This window comes from Natrix helvetica (assembly GCF_964273705.1).
Source record: "Natrix helvetica genome assembly, chromosome: 5".
NCBI classification, from domain to species: domain Eukaryota; kingdom Metazoa; phylum Chordata; class Lepidosauria; order Squamata; family Natricidae; genus Natrix; species Natrix helvetica.
The window spans coordinates 62,772,908-62,796,798 of record NC_138551.1 but is presented as its reverse complement, the minus strand read 5'-3'; the positions used below and the strand labels follow the sequence as shown (position 1 = coordinate 62,796,798).

General features: G+C 37.4%; 1 protein-coding gene across 3 annotated transcripts in view; it reads right to left on the bottom strand.

Moving 5' to 3' along the window:
• The window catches only part of PLPP4 (phospholipid phosphatase 4), a 187,523-nt gene that overhangs the window by 43,643 nt on the left and 119,989 nt on the right, over positions 1–23,891 (bottom strand). For 2 of the 3 annotated variants that reach the window (XM_081955958.1, XM_081955960.1), the window contains exon 7: positions 22,448–22,636. In XM_081955958.1, coding sequence (XP_081812084.1) covers positions 22,448–22,636 — 189 coding nt within the window. Of the gene's footprint in view, positions 1–18,008; positions 22,637–23,891 lie in introns of those variants that run through there. The other variant, XM_081955959.1, reaches the window with a different exon arrangement.

Below are 23,891 nucleotides of genomic sequence, written 5' to 3'. Positions count from 1 at the left end.
TCCACCCCAAACCACCCCAACGAGGCTGTTGAAGTGATGTCCCGTTGTCTGGAAGCCATGCGGGTCTGGATGGGTGACAACAGGCTCAGGCTCAACCCCTCCAAGACAGAGTGGCTGTGGCTTCCGGCACCCCGGTACAACCAGCACATTCCATCGCTGGCCATTGGGGATGAACAATTAGCCCCGGTGGAACGGGCACGCAATTTGGGCGTCCTCCTTGATGCCCGGCTGGCTATGGAAGATCATGTAGCAGCCGTGGCGAGGGGGACATTCCACCAGGTTCGCCTGGTGCGCCAATTGCGACCCCTTTTGGACCGGGAGGCCCTGCACACAGTCACTCACGCGCTGGTGACGTCTCGCCTGGACTACTGTAATGCTCTCTACATGGGGCTCCCCTTGAGGTGCACCCGGAGACTGCAGTTGGTCCAGAATGCAGCCGCGCGGGTAATTATGGGGAGATCGAGGTTCTCCCATATAACCCCGCTCCTGCGCGAGCTGCACTGGCTTCCTGTGGCCTACCGGGTGCGCTTCAAGGTGTTAGTTACCATCTTCAAAGCGCTCCATGGCATAGGGCCTAGTTACCTGCGGGATCGTGTCCTGCCCCATACATCCCTGTGACCCATTCGCTCACACAGAGAGGGTCTCCTCCGGGTGCCGTCCTCTAGAGATTGTCAGAGGGTGGTGCCCAGGAGTAGGTCCTTCTCTGTGGTGGGCCCTACCCTTTGGAACGACCTCCCCCCAGATATTAGAACAACAACCGATCTCCGCTCCTTCCGCAGTAAACTGAAGACCCACCTGTTTCGGCTAGCCGGCCTGGCATAATTCGACAACTTTTCCACCCCTAGGTCATTTTTAATTGTCAATTTTAGTTTTTAAACTATTAATGTTATTGGGGTTTTAACCTTTTTCAGTATTGTAATTATTTATTTATTTTTTACCTCCTCTGTATGACACTATGCTGACTGTTGCTTGTGTACGTCGCCCCGAGTCCCTGTGGGGAGAGGGGGCGACTAATAAGTTTAAATAAATAAATAAATAAAATAAAATAAATACTTGCATTTTTTACTTGCTTTAGAACTGCTAGGTTGGCAGAATCTGGGACAAGTAATGGGACCTCACTCTGTTACTATGGATACAAACCACCAAACTGCTGACCTTTCTGATTGACAAGCTTAGCGTCTTAGCCACTGAGCCGTCACTCCCCTTTATTTACCTCTATTTTTATTAAGATCTTGTAAAATGCAGAAATAACTATCAAAGCTTAACTGGAAGTTCTGTATATTCCTTCATAGAATAGATCTGAATCCTAAACTAGTCAAAACTAATCTTAAAATAATATTCTACTCAATTCTCTAGGGTTTGATTTAACAGAGGACAATTGTCAGAACTATTTGAAATTCTTTTCCTCTGTTTTGTTAAGTGACCTAAGTCGTTAGTTTACCAAATTGTTTTTAGCTGTTTTATTTACTATGTGTGTAAATTAAACTACTTGCTTTTTCCTGGATGAAAGAGGTTTCGCTCTCAGCTTCGGTTTCTGCACCGTGTACTTGAAAATGGGAAATAAATAACTCTTCATTCATTCACTCACTCACTCACTCACTTCCATAACTGCCTTCGCAACTGATTCTGAGTGGTGAACTATCATAAAGTTAATTAAACCAAGCCCAGTATTATGCAATTAACTAACCAGCTTGAGTTCAATAGATTGAATTGTGCAGGCCCGTCTTTCCAAATTATATTTCTCTGACACAAACTATATCTATGGCAAGGGAAACTTTCCAGATAGTAAATTCAACAAACAAAACCAGTGTGTCTTAAACACTGTTGATTCCATGCAATGCAAATAACTAAAATAACCATTTTAGATTTTTCACGAAATATTTCTTCTTACAAAAAACCTAGGCAGATTGCATGTCTCACTGACCTGTCTTAAACAAACTATTGGGGAGCTATTTCTTTCAACAATAGAGAGTGCTCTAATCTGCCATGTATCAAAATTGTAGGCCTCTAGACAGAAGCAACTGTTGTCAGGGAACAGATAGGCTTTTATTTATCCACACCTGGAAAGGTGTGTGTGGTCTGGCTAGCAACACAAATAATTCTCTGCGTTGAAAATAACAGAAAAAATAAAGATAGACTTCATAAAGAGCTATAGTAAGACAACTATTATGCTGTTAACTGTTTCAAGCTGATCTAGATATAGAATGAGACAGGATGAAAAATATTATAAAATAAAAGTCGCACAGTGCAAACCTTCTACCAGGGTTGGTTGTTTTTTTTTAAATCATAAGAACATTTGGCATCTCTTCAAAAAGCCACTTGTTTCTGAAATGGGCATTAGCTCACGGCTGCCTAATTTTAAGTATAGACTCATACAATTGCTCCTGGTGAACTAAGTGAGTTAAAATTAGTATTGTTTTTCCAAACCAATACAGTGGTGCTTCAAAATAAAACTGTTCATGAAAACCTATAAACAATCTGCTTCATGTTTCTTGGAAGATATCTGCTGTCTCTCCTTGATCAATTGGTCCAGTTTCCATTTGATCGATGTATGTGACTCTCATAAAAAAGTAACGATGATACTAATGACACTATGAGGTAAATTCCTAAATGAACGATAGATACAGATTTGAATTCGACTTTTGAAACTATTGCATTTGACACTTCTTGTCTCTCTATAAACCCTGAAGAGCTATAATTTTGCTGTTTTGCTGTAGCCGCAGCACAAACATCCAATCTTAAGCAAAATCATCAATCTCCTTCTTAATTAATTTACTGATTTATCACATTTCTGTGCTGGCCATCTCACAGAAAGATGGCTCTACTAACAGTAAACAAAAATACTCATCTGGTGATGTCAAATGTTTTGACCACGATTTGGGCAAGATGCCTATCTAACTTTGAAAGCAATAAACCAACTGTAGATCACTATCTTGCTTTCCCCTCATGACAGGCAATGACATGTCTGGAAAAGAATCTAAGGGGCCAGACAAACTTCAAATAAGGTTTTGGAATTAATTATTAAAAATCCTTATTCTCATGGGAAAATGCTTTGTTTTGAATACTTTTTAAAAAGAAGATTTTAAAAATTGGACACTGGAGGGAACTAGAGGGAACTACAGATTACAATTATATAAACTTAATTTACAATTACAGAATTAAGCAAAATGTTATAATGTTTGACAACACTAATGGATATTTTTGAACAACAGACTCAGAAGTCAATTTTAATACAGAAATGCCTGACTCTATGAAGAGAATCCGTCTAAAAATATTATGACCAAGTAACAAATTAAAGCTGACAAGATTGAGATTGAATTGAAAGGGGATATACACGTTAGTTACAAAAAGGATATAGAAAGAATGCTACAATAAACACACACAAACACACACCAGCTGATGCCTTAATAATTAAAGGAGATATACAAACAGAAAGTGATATAGTTTTCCTACATTGGATTTACAAGAGACTAGTTAAAGTTTTGAAGAATTTCATGAGAAAGAAAATAAAATAAAGTTCTGTAATATTATTTGAATTAAAGATTAATTTTGTTAGCATTTAAAAGATATATCTTTAAAATAGAATACAAAGTTAGTTTATTTGATCAATATTAAAACAGATGTTATGCCTGATAAAAGATATAACTCTAAGCCTTTGTTCAAGCATAAGTGCCTATAACTAGAAAAAAATAATAATAAAAAGTTAAAGGATGTAGAAAGCCACAAGGTCCAGTAACTCTCAAGGCATTGCACTTAAGGGGAAAAAATCAGAAGACTGGACTCAAAAATAGAAAAGAAAAAAGATAAAAAAGAAAATTGGAAAAGAACAAAATATTTCTGTGTTCTATTCAGTATTAACTTTAATTGTATGTCTGTATCACACCTTACCCTGAAGGCTTAATTAGCTGGGCCTTGTGTCTCTTCCTGGGAACATTAAATTTACCTCACAGCTAGAAAAAAAATACCAGCTATTGGAACTGGTTCAATTTCATTAGATTTACTCAGGCCAATATTGACTAATGAACTCCAGTACTGGCTAAAAATTATTTACATATTGACTGTTTCCTTCGATATCAGAAGACTGGTTTAAATTTATTGCCGCCCCTATTCAAAACCAAAAATACTGCATCAAAAAATCGATCGGCCTTTTGAGTGTTGTAAACTATATGTTAGTGGTGTGCATGTTGCAATATAATATCTTTCTGGAGGAACCAGCTTATTTTAGAGAAGACAGATCAATTCCAGATTGTTGCTTAGTCATCTATTATATTTCATCTGAGAAAAATAATACATGCCCTTGGAGAAAATCATATGTTGCCTTCATAGATATGAAAACATATTTGATTCAATACTTACAAACATGGTATGGGTGAAAATATTTGGCTTTTCTATAAACTAGTGTCTCCTCACACCAATCTTGAAATTTTCCTGATAAATCCAAAATAATTTTATTGTGAAGAAACTGGAACATGTGTCATCAATCCTTAGAAATGATGGCTTCGGTATCAATTGGATTGAATACTATTTAAATATATGAAATTTATTTCTTGATTTTAATATCTTAGGGGGAAAAAAGATAAGGACTGTGTCTACAAAGCCTCAAAGTTTCAGTACGAATACTTTACATTTTGTGAGTTGGTCACAAGTATGTATTGCCAAATATTAAGCCAAGGGAGGCAAAGGTTGAAGTATCTGACTTATGATGTACAAGTCTAATACTTATTGCCAAGAGGCCTCTTTTGAACTTGTTTAATAAAAGTTCTTAAACTCTTGCTAAATCTCTTGCTATGTATCCGATTTGTGTTGGTTCTGATCTCTGTTGCAACATATGCTTTGCCACTTAAATCTTCGCTTAAACTAATCTATGTAGAAGTTTTTCTGGCTTCCTTGACTTTTGTAAATTCTTTTGGATAGCTACTGTATAGCCCCAGATAACAGGTACTGTAAATGAATTTTAGGATTGCTTTTATTACTTAAGGCTATTTATAAAATAAACCTTATTGCTTAAGTTATATGCCAGTGATGGCGAACCTATGGCATGCGGAGCCATTTGTCGGGGCACGGGAGGCGCTGCCCTGTCATCTGGCCAGCGTGCATGCGCACGCTGGCCAGCTGAGTTCACCATTTTTAAAAGCCATTTTTCACCCTCCCCAGGCTCCAGAGGCTTTATAGGAGCCTGGGGAGGGCAAAAAGTGCCCCCCCTGGAGGCTTCAGGGACCATCCGGAGGCTTCCCTGAAGTCTTCAGAACGCTTAAAATGACCCTCTGAGCAAACCGGAAGTCACTTCCGGTTTGCTCGGAAGGACCTTTTAAGCGCTCCGAAGGCGTCGGGGAAGCCTCCGGACGGTCCCTGAGGCCTTCGGAACACTTAAAACGACCCTCCGAGCAAACTGGAAGTCTCCGGTTTGCTCAGAGGGGTGTTTTAAGCGTTTCGAAGGCTTCACGGAAGCCTCCGGACGATCCCTGAAGCCTCCGGAGGGCCTCCAGGGGGGCAGGGGAGGCTCTTTTCGCCCTCCCCAGGCTCCTATAAAGCCTCTGGAGCCTGAGGAGGGTGAAAAAAACATGTAAAAATGGGAGGGTCACTGTAGTGTGTGTATGCGCACTGGGGGGGGGTTGTGCATTGCATTATGGGTGTGGCACACATGGACACGACCCCCACTGCACTCCCCCCACTTCTGGCACGCGAGCCAAAAAAGGTTCACCATCACTGTTATATGCTATTGTGAATTATTCTTTACAATGAACTATCTTTTATTTATAGGTGGTTTCAGGAGTTTTAAAGTGATTTCTGTGTATCTGGTTTCAACTGCCTTTGGCCATCCTATCATTTTTCTTTTTCTTGTATTTTCTAGTAAGTTTCTAATTGAGATTTGTTCACTTTTCCACTACTTTTCCTCTGCATAGGAAAGACCTTTAGAGATGCAGATTGATTACCAGGTAGGCAATGAGTAGCATCCCTGTCTTTCTTACTTATCTTGCTCACCTCATTTGATTTCAGGGAGAAAGGAAGGAAAAGAGACACAGGAGAATTCATGAACTTGTTGCTTTTCTGAACATGACATCTCTGCTTCTTCCTTCTTCTTAGAACTTCACTCTGATTTAAGGGATTATTTGTCCATTTTGCCACTTTCCTTCTACCAGATTCTTTATTCTGATGGGTATCTCCTCTTCTCTTGTTATTGCTCTAACCTATCAAACAAACACTTTCCACAATTCAGCAGCCACAACAATAGTAGTCACAGAATATCAGCTAGAGCTCTGAACAAACTCATCTCCTGCCTTAAAAAGACAGTTAGCTCCACCTTGTACATTGAAACAGGTAAAGGTGCATACCAATTACCAAATGAGACAGTTGTGTGAAAAGAGGGTCACATGTGTTCTCTAGTATACAGTTGTCCTATCATGTTCATAGCATTATAGAAGACTTCCAGGCAGAGGTGGTATTCAGCCGGTTCAGACTGATTCAGGCGAACCAGTAGCTCTGACGATCAGCTGGCCCCGCCTGCCTGCCCTGTTCTATCCTGCCCTTTATGTCCTGCTTTCTAGCTCATCTCAATTGTGTGGCACAGCTGATCCCCCCCAGCTGTTTTACTTACCGTAAAACAGGTTGGAAGGTAACTTGGAAGGTAAGCAGCCGAGCTTCTAAATGCTCCATTTTCAGCACTGTACATGTGCACAAAGCACACATGTGCATGAAGCATGTGCTCACCAAACTGGTTGTTATCATGAGATGAAACCCCTTTTTATTTAGAAAGGCAGGAATACACAGCATTCACTGACAAAGGTCCAGGTCACACATCCTTAGATGATTCACAAGCCATAGCAGTCCCTGATGTCTTCACAGGAGCCTCAATTACCACTTAAATCCCAACACAAAGAGTCCTGACCAACTTGGTTAGTGGCAAGGAAATCTTGGCAAGGAATTGCTGGAAGGAACTCTTCTGGAGCAGAACTCCACACCCCTCCTTATATCCGAGCCAGGGAGGGGCTTGTTAATGTCTACTTCTTTTCTTGGATAGTTGGCCCTCAATCCTATGCTGCTCTCCACTCTGTACTTTTCTGCATGTAGGTGCATTTAGGACAGGCCCCAGCTGTTCCTCCCCCTCGCTCCGCTCAGACCCCAAAAACAGCTGTGTCTCCACCTGAGCGTGAGTATATGGACCCTGCTTTGCATCTGGCTCTAAGACTTCCTGCTCCTGAGTGTCTTTTGCAGGCCCCAATGGTAACCCAGGCACCCCCTCCATCTCCTCTGACTCTTCTGATTGTCAACAAACCACAATAGATAGTCCATCAAGTATTTGAAGATTACTACCATGTTTCCCTTAGCCTTTTCTTCTTTAGTCTGAACCCAATTTCTTTAATCAAAAGTCATTGCATTGAGTACTGTGATCTTCATTCAGCCAAAAGTAGATTGGCATTTCTGTAAGTATCATGGAAATGCCACTGCATGGGTCAAAATTAGTCGAGCTCAACTAATGGCAGTATTGTACCTGTCACAACATTTCCCATGTAGCAGCAAATAAAGAACGTTATGAAAAGCAACAGCAACAGCCATCTGCACAGTAAATTGAGAATTCTATAATGTATTGGGCATTTAGAGACAGCATGGTTAGCACGCACTGTGCATATAATGTAGCCTAGAGAGACCTAAAATGATCTCTGTTTTAATATTTCACTGGCTGCGAGATGGGATCATCCGCATATCACCTCCCTTCCCAACCATCTTCTCTGACCCAAAATATAGTAAAATGTGTGCCACAGCAGCTGCTCAGGCCAAATAACTCCCAAGGAAAATGATCACATGCTGCCTTAATTTGTCTTCCACACACTTCTCTTCTGCATTGTTGATGTGTACCATAGGTTTTGCTTTATAAAACTCTTCTACATAATGTACAAAATACGCAACAAAAAGCAAATACAGCTATATCAACAAGTTCGGGAAAAAAGATAATTTATACCCCTATTGAGACACACTTTAATTACATGAACTAATATAAGGTTTAGAGTGCTGTTGCAAATGTTCAAATCTCCAATAACCCACCAGGAGGATGATTCATTAAAAATATAATAAAACGGAGGTGTATAAGTAAACAAGATAGAGAAGGCATCCAGAACATTTGTTTCAGGGAATTCTTCTCTTAATAATAATTCTGATTTGGGCATGTCACCAGGAGAGAGGGGATTTAGTGTAAAGTAGTTACTATTGTTATGAGCCATTGGCCAATTGCCTTTCTCATAGGAATAGGATTTTTTTTCAGCATTTCTCTTTGGTGAAACCATCAGCTATATCTGATCCATTTAGACTTTTGCCATTAGCTCCCCAATATAAACATTACATAAACTATATTGTTGCTCCAGAGCATTCAACTTTGAGGGAATTATTCTATTAATGGATAAGGTCCAGAGCCTATTTGCATCATTTCTTTCTAGCATTCCATGCATAGATGGATAAACTAATAACAAAATTAATAATTTATGTGGTGCTGGTTAGTCCAATGTAAATCAACTTGGCACTGGATTAGTTTTAGATGGATAATTTGTCGGGATTCAACTTTGTATGCACCGGCTTTCTACAGATGTAAAGCTACTGACAATGAGGGCAAAATATGTGGAGGTAATTAACAGAAGAACATTCCTTTCCTGATTTAAAAGTCTTATTTTGCAAGTCACTTTGTAACATGTCTCCTAGGTAGATAGATACACAAAGGGCTGTCATCAGTCTTACCTTCTTAGATTAGTTCTCATTTGCCTTTAACCTCTGCAGTTCAATTTCTTACTTGGTTGACTTTGTCTTCAGATTGGAGGAAAAGCCGCAACTGGCTTCTAAATGTAGCTACACTTAAATAACTCAGACTTTCCTATCACCACATCATTTCTTCAATAAAGCTTATCTTTAATTTGTTATGCAATTACCAGATTCACTTTTTACACTCCAAACTAGTGTGTGTGTGTGTGTGTGTGTGTGTGTGTGTGTGTGTGGTCACACACATGTATCAGGGAGTCTATGTATGTATGTATGTATGTATGTATGTATGTATGTATACACACGTACGTATATAAATACAATCTTTTCACTGAGCAAAGCTATCTACTACCTAGCATAATTTAACAGATAAATTAACAGACCAGCAATAATTTGCTTTCCTTACTCCAATCTGTAATATAGGTCAGTGATGGCTAACCTTTATGGACTGAGTGCCCAAAGTGTGTGCGCGCACAAATGTGCACACACATTCATGCCCAAAACCTTAAAATGCATTGTGCATGCACTCCTGCGCATGTACCCAGCCCCAGCGCATACATGTATGGCCCCTGCATGCATCTTATTTTTGGACAGCACAGTGGCTCAGTGCTTAAGACATTGGGTTTGTTTGTTGGAAATCTGACAGTCCAGATTCGGGACCTGAGCTCCATGCAATGGGGCGAGCTCCCATCCTTTCCTCAGCTCCTGCCAACCTAGCCATTCAAAAGCAAGAAGAGACCTGAAGAGAACTGAAGGCCAGCTGGCCAGCGCATACGCAGCACAGCTGAAGTGGACCGACTGCTCACCTGCCACCTCTGGAACATGTGCCATAGGTTCGCCATCACGGATATAGGTAGACCTCGACTTATGCCCACAAGTGAGACTAGAATTTCCATTGCCAAGCAAGGCAGTTATTAAGTGACTTCTACTCAATGTTACAACATTTTTTTGCAATGATCATTAAATGAATCACTGCAATTGTTAACAGTTGCTAAGCGTATGTTGCTTTTCCCATTAATGTTGCATGTTGGGAACCTTTTGGGAAGGATGCAAATGGCGATCCCATAATCCCGGGATGCCACAACCATTATAAATGCAGGCTAGTTGCCAAGCACCCAAATCTGATTATATGACTATGAGAATGTTGTAAAGGTTGTAAGTGTGAGGATCAGTTGTAAGTCACTGTTTTCAGTGCTGTTGTAACTTTGAACAGTCACTAAACTAATGGTTTAAGCCAAGAACTACTTATTTTAATTTTGTCTATCTTTTTAAATTGCTACATAAAAGGTACCAGACAATCTACTACCTCCAACACTAGTGATTTCTATACCACTTTAAAAACAAGTAACTAAATAAGGCAACATTGCAAAAAAAATATTGAAAAAGTATCTTCTTAAGATGTACTGATTGACTTAGAGTACCTAAATAGGGAATAACATAAATACTTGACCAATCAAAGGATGATTGGTTAACATTTTGGAATATATCTTGTCCATTTTAAAAAAATCACCTCCTCTAGGCATACCTTAGATGTTGAGAAAAGACGGGCATTATTCCATTATAAATCAACTATATATTAAAGGCATTTGAGACTCATTAATTCATATCATTCAGTTCCCAGTATAGTCTCATTTGAAAGGATACGAACTAAGGAAACTGAATTGTTTCAAAAATTATTACTTATTAAATTGTTTTCCCGAAGTAGAATGCATTCAACCAATTCAGAATCTACTGTATGTCTACATTATGCTCAGATAGTTTTGTCTACTGTATCCAGAAGTTATTAATCAACTTGTATGGTAAACATTCTGCTTATGCTTCCTAGGGAATGCCTTTATCTTTTCTCCATATTGCTAGTTATTGCTTATCTTGGTGATTTATATAAAAGAATAATTACAAGACAAGACAAAGTTTATTTTAGGTGTATTTCAAATTTAGAAAGTATCCAACTCTTTCAAAAAGAGACTTGGGTGGTTTACAAGTAAAAATTTAAAAACAAAACATCTGTATGTAAAATTAGGAGGAAAAGAAAAGTTAAAATTCAAAGTTAAAAGGCAAGGACATGGTCCTTTGTGGGCCCCAAGCAAGATGGCATTGCACTGACTTTAGATATTTCCAAAAAGCAGGAGAGTGGTGGTCCACCTTGCATCTGGAGAAAGAATGTTCCAAGGATGGAGTTAGTGGCACAGAAGACTCTCTTTCTTGACCTAACCAGTTCAAAGTCCTTAACTGACAGAGTCCTCAACATATCCTCCCTACCTTACTGGGTAGGCTGGGCTCATGTAATGGGGACAAATATGTTTTAAAACCATGTCATAAGTTCATAAACAATACCTTGAATTGAATCAAAAAGCAAACAGACACCGAATGCAGGTCGTGCAGCAGAAGTGTTGCCATCCCTGGGTGATCCAAATTGCTCGGGTTGCCATATTCTATACCAACCAAACTTTCCAAATACTTTTCAAGGACAGTTCCATGTAGGGTGAATTACAATAGTCCAAATGGGAGACTACCAGGGTGTAACTTGATAGAGCAAAGAACTATTATTACTTAATAGTAATAAGATTAGGTTAAGCTGCTATAATGTTTTCTTTTATAAGAATATAAGATAAATAGTTGTAATGATTATTTAAGCCAATTTTCTGTATCTTTTAGTTTGGCATTTTCTAGTTTAAAACTTTAGTGCATCATTTCTCCATTGTGTAAAATACTATAATAATATACGCTAATCTTTATGGTGCAAAGCTGAAATAATATTGAAGAAAGAAAATTGTGATAGAGTTGAAACATCTGTGGGAAGAAATATTTTTTGTTTACACAATATAGCTGGCAAGACTCTTGGGAACAAAATAATAAATTATTGGTGCTAAATTCTCCAGTAAGCAAATATTTTCTCAACGAGGATGATTTACAAAAGCTGGGACATATGTTCATAGAGATATTTCTTTCCCAAGCTACTTGAGCTTTATTATCCAAAGGGAACAAGGTGCAGCCACAGTTTTAACTTGATTATTACACATTCTGCTAATGTGTACGTAGAAAAAAAACTCTACCAGCATCCTTCTTACATAAGGTCACTTATTCCATGCAGTTATAAAACTCAAGAAAGGAAATTATTAAATCTATATAAGAATTAGAAATATTTTTCCTATTCTCCCCAGGGAGTAGCATCTTTTAGCTTTTGCTTTTCAACCCAGTTATTTCACTAGCACTGAAATACATTCAATGCCATGAAAAAAGAGCTTCTGAACAAACTACAAAGTAATCAAAATGAAGTTCTGGTTTAACAGTTTATAACTGAGATCTGCTAGCAAATATCACACTGCAGCAAGTTTTCACTTCCCTGATCTTCAAGAATTCATTTCTATTTTACTTGTTAATTCAGTTTTCAAATTTGCCATCTTATAACTAGCATTCTCTGATCTTAATCATTCTACATTAAAGGTTCTTGGTGTCATTCTATTTGTTTTCCAATATTTCTACAATACTGATATTCTGCCAAGGTGGTCAAAGCTTTTTTTATATGTACGTGGGTATCATTCTGGCTGTCTATCATAAACAGAAGAGAGCACTGTAGTTAAAATAATACATGCTATTTCACCTTGAAAAAAGAAATGGAAGCCAGCTCTAAGTAAGGATTGTTAGATGTGTGGATCTGCATAAATGATACTAATTTTGTCTTATTAATTTGTTAGATAGTCATTCTGGTCTAAGGATAAAAAAGAAAGATGATTTCTTAAGATCCAAATCTACTTGTTGTCTATAATTTTTCCTAAGATTTTATACACAATTTATCCTAAAATACAGTTCACAATTTCTTTAATAGAAGAAATTGTGATAGATGCTGGAAGACCTTGCTAAAGGTAATGTCAGAAATAACTCTCAGAAAGATTTCTTTAAATTGCTTAGTACACAAGGTCATTAACAGGAAAAACATTATTATCCACAGGAAAAAACCCAAGGAATGGAGATTATAATTTATTGGAATTGGGTAAAGAGATTGTTGAAGAGATAGTTTTCTACATCTTGGTGCCTTTATCAGTGACTGTCAACCCCATGAGTTAGGGTAGACCAGACTAGGAAATGAACATCACATGAAAGTTATAACTACTTGTATTAAGAATTAGTATAGTACAGAATCTTGCAGTCTGATTATGCTATACCACTTCTCCCCTTTTACATACCTGTGAATTGTCTGAACATCTTCTGCATGTATTTTGTGCTTTACTGGATTTAATATATGTTTCTCATCTTGTCATTTTAGTAATGGAGCTTCTATATCACCACCAAGGTCATCTTTCAACAGTCTCTGAAGAACATTGTTCTGTTTGTAAGACTCTTGAGATAGTTTCAGCACTTCTGGAAAGCAACAGATTACAGGGCAACTTCAAGGTTAGTAAAACTTTATTGAGGTGTGTCAATTCTCTTGTGCTGGTTAATGACTGCAATAATGTAAGAAAGTATTGAGGTGTGTAACACTAACCATATATCTTGACAAGATGTCCTAGGGAAATACGTAGAAACATCCATTAAGAATAAGACTTCAACTTGTGTATAACTATTATATCTTTTAGTAAAACCTAGCTACTGGAAGTATCTATATGACTTTGACTGAGCTAAAAAGAAAACTAAACAAGGTACAACCTAGTTAATTCTCAAATGGAATGCCATCAGTAATACCTATTAGCTGAGAAATGTATTTTAAAAAGTCCTAGAAGACGACAATGGCAAGCCACATTCTTATTGTACAAAGCAAACAAACAAACAAACAAATCCCAGCTAAAAGGAAGGCAGCTATATTTATCTGCTTTACCTCTATTCATCAGGGCAGCAGAGTGGCTCAGCAGCTAAGACATTGCGCTTATCATCTGGAAAGCAGTACGCCCAGCTTTGAGTCCCAGGCACCATGTGATGGGATGAACTCCTGTCCTTGCCCCAGCTCTAACTCCTGCCAGCCTAGCAGTTTGAAAGCATGCACATGTGAGTAGATAAGGTACCACTTTGGTGGGAAGGTAATAGTGCTCTGTGACATCACACTGGCCAGATGACCATGGAAATGTCTTCCGATAGTGCTGGCTCAATGGCCTTAAAAGGAGATGAGCACCGCCCACTGCAGTTGTCAATGACTAGCACACAAATACAATACAATAACAGAATTGGAAGGGACCTTGGAGGTCTTCTAGTCCAACCCCCTGCCTGGGCAGGAAACCCTATACCGTTTCAGACAAATGGCTCTCCAACATCTTCTTAAAGACTTCCAGTGTTGGGGCATTCACAACTTCTGGAGGCAGCTGTTCCACTGATTAATTGTTCTAACTGTCAGAAAATTTTTCCTCAGAAATGATCTTCCCCTCTTTTATTGGATTTTGGTATTTTTTCAACTCTAATGTATTTACTTGTTATGGTTTTTACTTTATCTCTAAAACAACTGTTCCAAACAACAGAGTTATGCTAAACAAAGATTCATTTGGTTAGCAAATATGACACAAGTTATACAATCACTGTTTCATGCCAATGTTTTCAATTAAAGCAATATAAGAAAGCTATGAGTAGATAAGGTACCACTTTGGTGGGAAGGTAATAGTGCTCTGTGCTCTCACCTATTGTAGAGTGGCCCTAACCCAGTGTTTCTCAACCTTGGCGATTTTAAGTCCTGTGGACTTCAACTCTCAGAATCCTGGGAGAATTCTGGGAGTTGAAGTCCACTGGACTTACAGTCACCAAGGTTGAGAAACACTGCCCTAACCAAATGGTAACAAATCAGCTATTAAGTACAAGTAGTATTGTATCAGTATTTAATGACTTGCTCCTTAGCCTTCAAAATAGCAAAATTTATTTTACAGAGGATCTTTATGGAAAGTCAAGTCTTGATAAAATTAGTTCCATTATTCAGTGTGTGTGCTTGGGGGGGGGGGGGAGTCATGAACCAATACACTTTATGTTGGTAGCACAAATCATAAGTGAATTCCTTATTGAACAACTGTACTGGAAGTTTTACATTAATGCAAAGATTACCATGGGAGATCAATTTATTGCTTATATCTGGTCCTTCTTATTGGATTCTGTTAACAGTGTAAGAAATGCAGTTCTAGGCTACATCAACAGTAAAGTGACACAAACAAGAGAATGATTGTATTTTCTATTGCTTCATTCCTTTCTATTCATCATACTTAATCTAGAATAATGTATTCAGCTCTTGGCATCAGATTTCAGAAGGACATTGACAGACTAAGATATGTCCAGTAGAAAGCAACGAAGATTTTAAGGGAAAACTTCAATTGGAGGTATTGTATATTAATTGTATTGTATGTTAAACCTGGAGAAAAGAACATTGTGATTAGATACAGTACCCATATTCTCAAGAGGTATTATGTAGAAGATGGAGAAAAACTATTTATAATGTTCTGAAATTATAGAAAGAAACAATGAATTTAAATTGCAAGGAAATAGATTTTGGTTACACATTAAGAACAATTTTTAAATGTAAGACTGTCTCAGGATACATCAGATAGATAATTGCACCAATGGATTCTTGCAGTAGACAGAAAGTTTTACTAATGGTGATCCACTTCCAACCTTTTAATTCTATGATTCTGTGGGTTTCCCATTGCTCTTCCTTTATCTACCAAAGTCTGGGTGGATAAATACTAAGAAAACTGAACCTGATGCTCAGGATGCTCATATGTTCAGTGCCTGGTCCAAGTTCTTATTTCTTCTCTTCCTTCCTAGTATATTTTTCTTTTTAACCTCAGGTTTTTTCTTAGTTTTTGTCTTGCAGTTTAATTTCTTTAAACTCTGACCCTTTCAAAGATTAGCTTAGAAATATATCAAAGGCCTGCCGCCCCAGGAAATAAAAAAACTGTTGAAAGTAGTTCACTTTATTTGTGATCCAATTTATGTGTACCGAGAGCTTAGTTATTTATACTCACCTGGGCTCATAAATCCCCCACTTCATATCCACTCACCTCTTTTCCTTATGTGTAATCACAACCACCTACCTGTTGGCATCGTAACCAAGTAAGAGATGGAAAGAGGTCTTCAGCAACTGAAGTGACCCCAAAACTGAACAGAAATGGGTACTTCAAGAGAATTGTGACCTCTAGTGATGCTCCGAAATGATGTATGCTTTCATCCCTTCTTTCTACTTGCCACCACTTGTCAATGCTATTTGTATGGATCAGTATCACACTATGTAAAAGAAAGTGGTACTTCAGGACACTTATTATTGAAAGTTATGGCTTGGTGGGAGTAAGGAATGGCGAGAGAGGTGTTGAAATATTTGCCTTCTATATAGGTTACTATATTTCCCCCCAAATACGAGTGTCAGTGATGTCAGAAAATAAGATCTCACTAATAACTTGCATCCTGATTAAATACTACAGAGGTTGATTACTACAAACTGGAAATTACAATTAAGGTGTTAAAAAGTTTCTCCTCAGCCATGCAGTTTACTGAGTATCTCTCTTGACCCAACCAATCTCGCAGTGTGACTATTGGGATAAAATATGGAAAGGCCACTGTGCATGTTGCCTTGAGAGTTCAGAAAAAAGATGGGCTAGAAACATAAAAGAAACCACAAAATAAATCAATAGTGTGAGTCCCCAAAAGCTGTTTGGCAGTACTGAGTAGCACTTTTTTGTGTGTGCATGAAAATAAGTAGCTTAGTGTATATAGCTGGGTGGTAATAATAAAAACGAAGTGATTTTCTTTATTGAAGTATTATAATGCATTAAGAGCTAGAAAAAAGGAAGGGGATAAATGACCTGAAAATGTACTTATAGTAGGTGGTGGGTGAACAGAAGGTGATCTTTTCTGACAAATTTCTATGCCTGTGAACAGACACATCATACCAAAGCAGTGTAAACATAATTTTCAACTTCTTTGTATTCACAAAATTGCACTGTAATTCACTTTTCAACAAAAAGACAAAATAACACAACACACATCGAGACTGACATCTTTCTGCTCTAACTTATGTTTCACTGCCATGTAAACAGATTTAAGCTGCTGAGTAAATGTACCTGCTGAGTAAAGAAATTGTGTTTAATATTGGGGTAAAATCTATTGGCTCCCTTGAATTTTAATACTAACATAACGTCAGATGAGAATGTTTTTCTCTGAAGCACTCTGATTTATAAAATTACTAGTTGTTTTGGGCATCAGATATAGTATTATACCTTCTCTATTTAACCATCATTATTGCACTAGAATTTCCATACAATACAAGCCAAAAGTCACTAATTGCTTCTGAGATCGTATCAATGAATGGAGTACAAGATCTGATTTAAAGACTGGAGCCTAAAAATGTGATGGAAGAATGTTGCTTTTGTTTGGAGGCAGGGAACATCAGCAGATAATTTTTGATATTAGTAGAGAAGAACTATTTCACTGTCACATTTAAGCCAATAAATTGAGCCTGTCAGAGACATCTAAACCACCTTATTTAAAGTCCAGCTAGATTTAGACTAGGCTGACTAGACTAGATTAGATTAGACTAGAACAGAACAATTGAAAGGGACCTTGGAGATCTTCTAGTCCAACCCCCTTGGCCAAGGCAGGAAACCTATACCATTTCAGACAAGTTGTTACAATGGGCACTTTTCTTCCCATATTTCAAAGTTGTTTTTCCCTTTCCTACTTATTCACATAGTCCTTGACTTACAAACGTTCATTAAGTGACTGCTCAAAGTTAAAGGGCTTATGACCATTTTTCACTCTTACAACAGTTGCAGAATCCTCATGTTCACATGATCAAAATTCAGATTGGCTTGGCAACTGACTCACATTTATGACGGTTGCAATATCCCATGGTCATGCGAACACTTTTTGGACCTTCAGTGTGGAAGCCAGATTCTCTTAACAACTTTGTTACTGCAATGGTGGTGATTCACTTAACAACTGTGGCAAGAAAAGTGGTAAAATGAGGCAAAACTCACTTAACAAATGTCTCACTTAACAACAGAAATTTTGGACTCAATTGCACTCATATGTCAAGGACTACCTGTAGCACGTTGTTGGAGGAAAATTAAATACACACTCAATTAAATTTCCACATTTTGTGCTTATTATTAAAAGTTTGGCTTTCCTGTGAATTCACAGTCTCTCTCCCAATCTGCCTGAAGCATGTCTTCTGTAACACTGCAACATTACTGACACCGGAGTTCCAGGTTGTGAAACCTAATTGCTATATATGGTGGCAAGGAGAAAACATTGATATAATCCTGACCATGATGTCCAGCAGACATCCGTACTGCATGTTAACAAAAAAAAGTACAAATTACAATGCAATGAAGTAAAAGTCCTACATTCATGTTGTTTTTATTGTTGGATTACAGCATTTACATTTCTTTCACATTAAGACCACAAAAGTATAGGCATAGACCCCCTACCAATACTTTCTTCCAATACTAACCTGAGCCAATAATTGCAGCTTCCCCAAAGCCTTCGATCAGTTTTACATCATTACATCTGGTGTAAGGTTTAATTATATTAGAATCAACACATTTACAAGTTATATATTTTTCTTACATTCAGAGTAATTGCTTCCATTTAACCATAAAAAGGCGTTTTATTCTTTTGCTGTATTGCAAAACCCCTTCAACTATTTACCAAACACAGTATATATTTTTATAGCACTGAATATCAGATGCTGAGATTTTATTAGTGAAAATTATCTGTTAATACATTTTCTAACCACATTCAAAGTAAATGTATGGAGGCTGCTGAGGCTAAAAGAAAGAACTGGCAGCATACTGTACCAATCCCCCCTCCTTTTTTTTTTTTTTTTTTTTTTTGCAAGATTATAACTATACAGTATTTTGAAGGAAAACCTTGAAGAAGTAGGCAGTATGACATGATAATACCAGAAGTGCACATACACCTCAATAAGAAGCTTCAAATATCCATATAAAGATAGAAAATTGTGAAGGCAATTTTATTCAGAAAAGAGCTCATGACTAGGTGGGGAAAAAATAAGCAATAAATCAACAAATCAACAAACCTGCACATAAAAGCTACTCTACAGAATAACAACATTGCCATAATGTATGTGTATATGTGTACATACGATCAGCCAGAGAGGGAGGGAAGAACAAAATTAGTTTGAAAACATGATGAAAGCTCTAATTTCTATATAGTAGACCAGGGGTGTCCAACTCCTGTTAAATGTACCGCAACTTTTTTTCCCCTTCACTAAACCGCGGGTGGGTGTGGCCGGCGTGTGCTGCATCTGGTTTGTGGGTTGCAAGTTTGGCACATTTTTGTATTAGACAGAGGGTCACAACTGAAGTATTTTTATTTTTCTTACTTTTGAACTGGAAACATATGTAATAGGACCTTATGTATTGGACCAGCAAGATGGAGGGATTAATATTTCTTTGAAACGTTGCCTGCTGTATATTGGAATGTTCTTTTTGACAAGGGCTCTCTCAAGAAGAGGACTCAAGTTTTTCTGTTCTGTCTGAATAATAATTATTATTCAAAGAAGTGAGTTGGTCAGAGAAATAAATAAATCACAGAAGAGGCTAAAAAGTTGGTTTTATCCAGAGTCCTCCCATTTAAGACACGTAACTTGTTTTGTTTGCTTGCAAGTACATTGATATTGAAGAGAGGTGTGTCTAAGGCTTTAAGAAGTGTGATAGTGTAAAGGTACCTATGAGAAAAGGTGACTTTTGAGAAGGTTACCATGAGGTATTCATCTGGCTTAAACCATCCATTTATTTTCATCAGGTATGTTTTCTTAATAGCACCCAAACTCTTACTGTAGATTTGAGAGCTTCGTCAAAAAATATCCTTGATAGAAAATAAAGAGTGTCTAGTTGTATTCTAAAAATAGGTGAGCACAAATAGTAGGAATAGCATCACATCAATATTACAGCCATTCAGAAAGGAAATAAGCATTGATAAGGGAAAGCATGACCTTGGGATAAAACCCTGCACCTGTTCAACTAATCACATTGAAATACCTGAAAGCACATGAACAGATGAGCTTCCAGGTAAAACTGAAACCCAAGACAACACTAGCTACATTCACAGTTATGGCTCCTCGCTGCAAAGGCTTTGGAGATTCTGCAGTGACAGCCAAAAATGAGTAAAGCCATAGAGTTATCACAACTCTATTCTGCTACTTTCCATGCATCACACTGAACAATTTTCAGTGTTTCACTGAAGCACAGAAGATATCCCAATAAAAAATGTTGAGCACCTTTTTAATAGAACTCCTAATGTCCCACTCTGGAAATGTATACAGAATATGCAAGTGATTTACAGAATATGTAGCTATCTGGCCATTAGGGACAACTACTGAAAATCTTTTCAAACTACGTAGATAGGCAAAATTTATGCCTTTGCATATTTATTGAATAAAGGCAAATAATCCTGATATTATGCTGGTGTTATATCTATTTGTAATTTATCCCATTGCCTATATATTCTGATATTTAGGATCACCCCTTATCCAATATTTGTGAGATACACAAACACCCAAAATTCTTGCCCTTACAAACGGCATGTCCCCCCCAAAAAAATTACTTTTTAATATACTATGTGATTTAAGTGTATGGTTTTAGCAGCTTTTCTTTGATTTCTTTTTACAAACTAATTGTCCAATCGATTTATTTCAAAAGGGCTTATCTATTCCAACTTTTATTGAAAAGATCACAGAAAGAAGGGAGGGATGGAGAAAGAAGGAAAGAAAATAAAAGCTATATTTTACAGAAACAGGCTTGTTACATCCACAGAAAATGTACAATATGCAGGCCATGAGACACTAAGAGAGCTGTTGCAATGGCTTGATCAAAAGAGCTTCCAATAGTCTAGCTAGCTGTTAGAGAAGAAGAAGAAATGTTTAATTCATTGGAAGATTTTAATACATAATATCCTCTTCTATAGTACCATATAAATATTTCTTAAAAGTTGAAAATTATATCATTTTTTCCCTTCTCTGCTTCAGTGCAGTGCTGAATAAGATGGTGGTAGCTTCCAAACACACAGTCAGAAATTAAGGGTTGATCACAATTTTTCTGATCTTGGCAAAGATCTCCAGCTGGGCATACCTAACTCCAATATCTATTTTACTTTGATGTCCAGTGTTGCAGAGAAGTTCCAAAACCAAGAAAGAAAGTTGTACAAAATCACTCAAAGGAATGCAAATCCTTTTTTTTTAATCGATTAGTGATTTTCTGTGAAGTAACAAGGTGGTTCATCAAATGGAAGTGTGCTTTTCTTCCCCGTACAGAAATAAAGCATATCCAATCCCTCTCTTATTATAAAGAGACAGATTTCCAACTTTTAAGGCAAACTAGCATTATTGTTTCTGAATCAAAGGGGACTCAGGAACGATGGAAAATCCATTTGAGAAGTTTCATTTTTGCTACAGAGGTGGGTAGAATGGGATCTATGTATATTAGCAGCTATGCTATCAAATAATTGCCCTTCATGCATGTACATATTGTCATAGAGTAACCTTACAAATACGGCGCTTAAGAAAGATGCAAAAAAACTGCAGGTGTAGCAGACACATTTTGAAACAAGCAAATTTACTAAGTGCATATTGTGCAGAAGAAACATTAAGCATTCCCAAACCGACTGCCACACATTTATCAAGGCAACAGAAACTATTAAGCAAGTGTGACTGTAGCTCACTAAGTCACTTTCTCCAGGGATTTGGGGAAGGATTGTTGTGTTCCAAAGGACTCTAGAGTGTCAGTTTAAAATAACTCATTGAGCTCCAAACTAAATGACTATGTGCTCAAAGGAGAGACACGCACATGCACACGCACGCACGCACACGCACACACAAAATATTGGATTTTTCCAGAGTGTCCAGATGATTTTTTTTCAGTACATGTTATTGCCAGCTGACAGTTTCAGCAGCTTTGCATAATTGTGCTGTCAATTATGTCAGGAAGGATGGATGTCTGAATATTTCGGCTGTCCCATTTCTGAAAGTTGAAAACTTTTATTTCACTGTAGCCAGTCCCGATGGATTTGCAAAACATTATATGCACCCCTCAAACACACTAACACACACACACATACACACACACACACACACATGCATGCACACACCATATCCATATGTTTGTTTGCTTAAACCAGTAGGAGATAAGCAGAGTAAGATAAACATGCAGCTGTAACTGCATTTAGAATGGTGAGATAAACAAAATTGTCTTTTTTTACATGTTGAATGTCTCTAAGAAAAGTAAATACAGAGTCAGTCACAGATGACAATATCTATTAGTTCTTAGAAGAAGGCTTTTGATAACCCTTAAGAGCCAATCTGGTCCACTGGAGTAAGACTGGATATGTCACTCTCTTTCAGCCTCATGTGGCTGTTATGAATGTGCTATGATTTGCAAAGCAAATATACCCATGAAGGCGCTTCATAAATAATGGTTAGTAATAGTTAACAATATTTCAAGAGTTTCAGTTCTGCCTTAAACCCTTTAACTAATAATCACTTCCTTGGAGCAATCTTCTTATTGGAATTTTTTTTTGAAAGAAAGAACATAGGAAACAGAAAAGGGAAAAAAACAACAGAGGACACACATGAGTGCAAAGAAAAAGGTCAGTAAAAGTAAAAAGGCAAGAAAGGTAGAATCACAGCTGTTAAAAAACACTGATTATGCAAAGATACCATTTGGATTTGGCGGAATGTATGAAAGAGCTAAAAGTCCATCCTGCATATGTATTAGTCATACTGGACCTTCTGTTATCCCTTCTAGAGGAAGGCTGGTAGCGTTATCGGTGGTAGATGTGTCTTCTTTCTTCATTGATGTCTGAATTAGCAGACTGACATATGGTTTGTGACAAGCCAGGTTGCCCAAAGGAGGGTAATGCTGTCTGTAACAAATGTAAGCAAATACAAGGCCAATGACTCCTCCAACAAAAGCATCTAGGTGTGAGGAAAGAAAAAGAAAAGAAAGATATATTACTATTGAAAGAATAACTTAGGAATGCTCTGAAATTAGTTTGGGGTTTCCAACTTGAGGATTATTTTTATGATGCCTTCAGAAAAACACCTGACATGTAGGCAGAAAAGAAAATTGCAAATCCAGAACAAGTAGCAGGTTTTCTTAAAATGTGGGGCAAACATTCCCAAAAATTGTTAATGAAAATTGGCAAGAATCTCAGGCCAAAATAAATACTTTAGGGGAGTTCAACATGCATTGTTATTCCTACAGCCTATTTTTATTCAAATGTGTAGGTAAAGTTTGCATCAGTAGTCAACTTCCTTAAACAGCTACTTCCCCTCCAGCTACATACAGTATACATACACTCTATACTTTTTCCTGAATCACACAGCTGTTTCAGAGAGATATAGCTTGAACTATGTTGAATTCAAAGCACTGTACTGTTGTAATAAATATTATACCTTGGCTCTCTCTCTCAGTGCTACCTAGCCACCATTTTAATATACCATTCTCTACTGCAGAAACATGTAGCAGTGTTCCAAAGAAAATGGACATTAAGATAGCAACTAACCCAAGATGCCCAATAAAACTTGCATGTGTGTGCATTCTTTTTTCTTTTTCATTGCCTAAACTCAACAATTGTGCTGTTTCTATTTGGCAAATCATTTGAGGCGAGACTCTGGAGACCACAAACAATGAATAGAAGTTCTATATGTGCCCAAGATCTAATCTGCATCAGTTTATCCGCAGTTATAATTAATTTAATACTTGTAATCATTTACAGATTAGTTTCTACAAAAAAATCATTTCCCTAAAGCTTAAGACTTTTACAAAATTATTGGAAAACAACAACAACAAACACTTCATTTTCTGTCTGATTTTTAAGATTTTGCTCTTTATCTCTAGAGATACTTATGATGGTGAATCAAAGATGAAAATGTATAATTATTTCCATTAGCACATCCAAATTTTATTCCCATTTGGAAAATTACAATCAGATCAACATGTTGGATGTGTAGGCATCTCTCTGTAAAATTTAGCTCCTAAAATAGCCGGTAATTGTTCAATCAACTACTGGTAATCCTTGACTTATTACTACAATTAAATCCAAAACATTAGTTGCTAAATAAGGCAGTTGTGCACCATTTTACAATATTTCCCACACACAGTTCTTAATTGAATCACTCCAGTTGCTGTAAATCGTGGTAGTGAATCTGGCTTTCCCAATTGACTTTG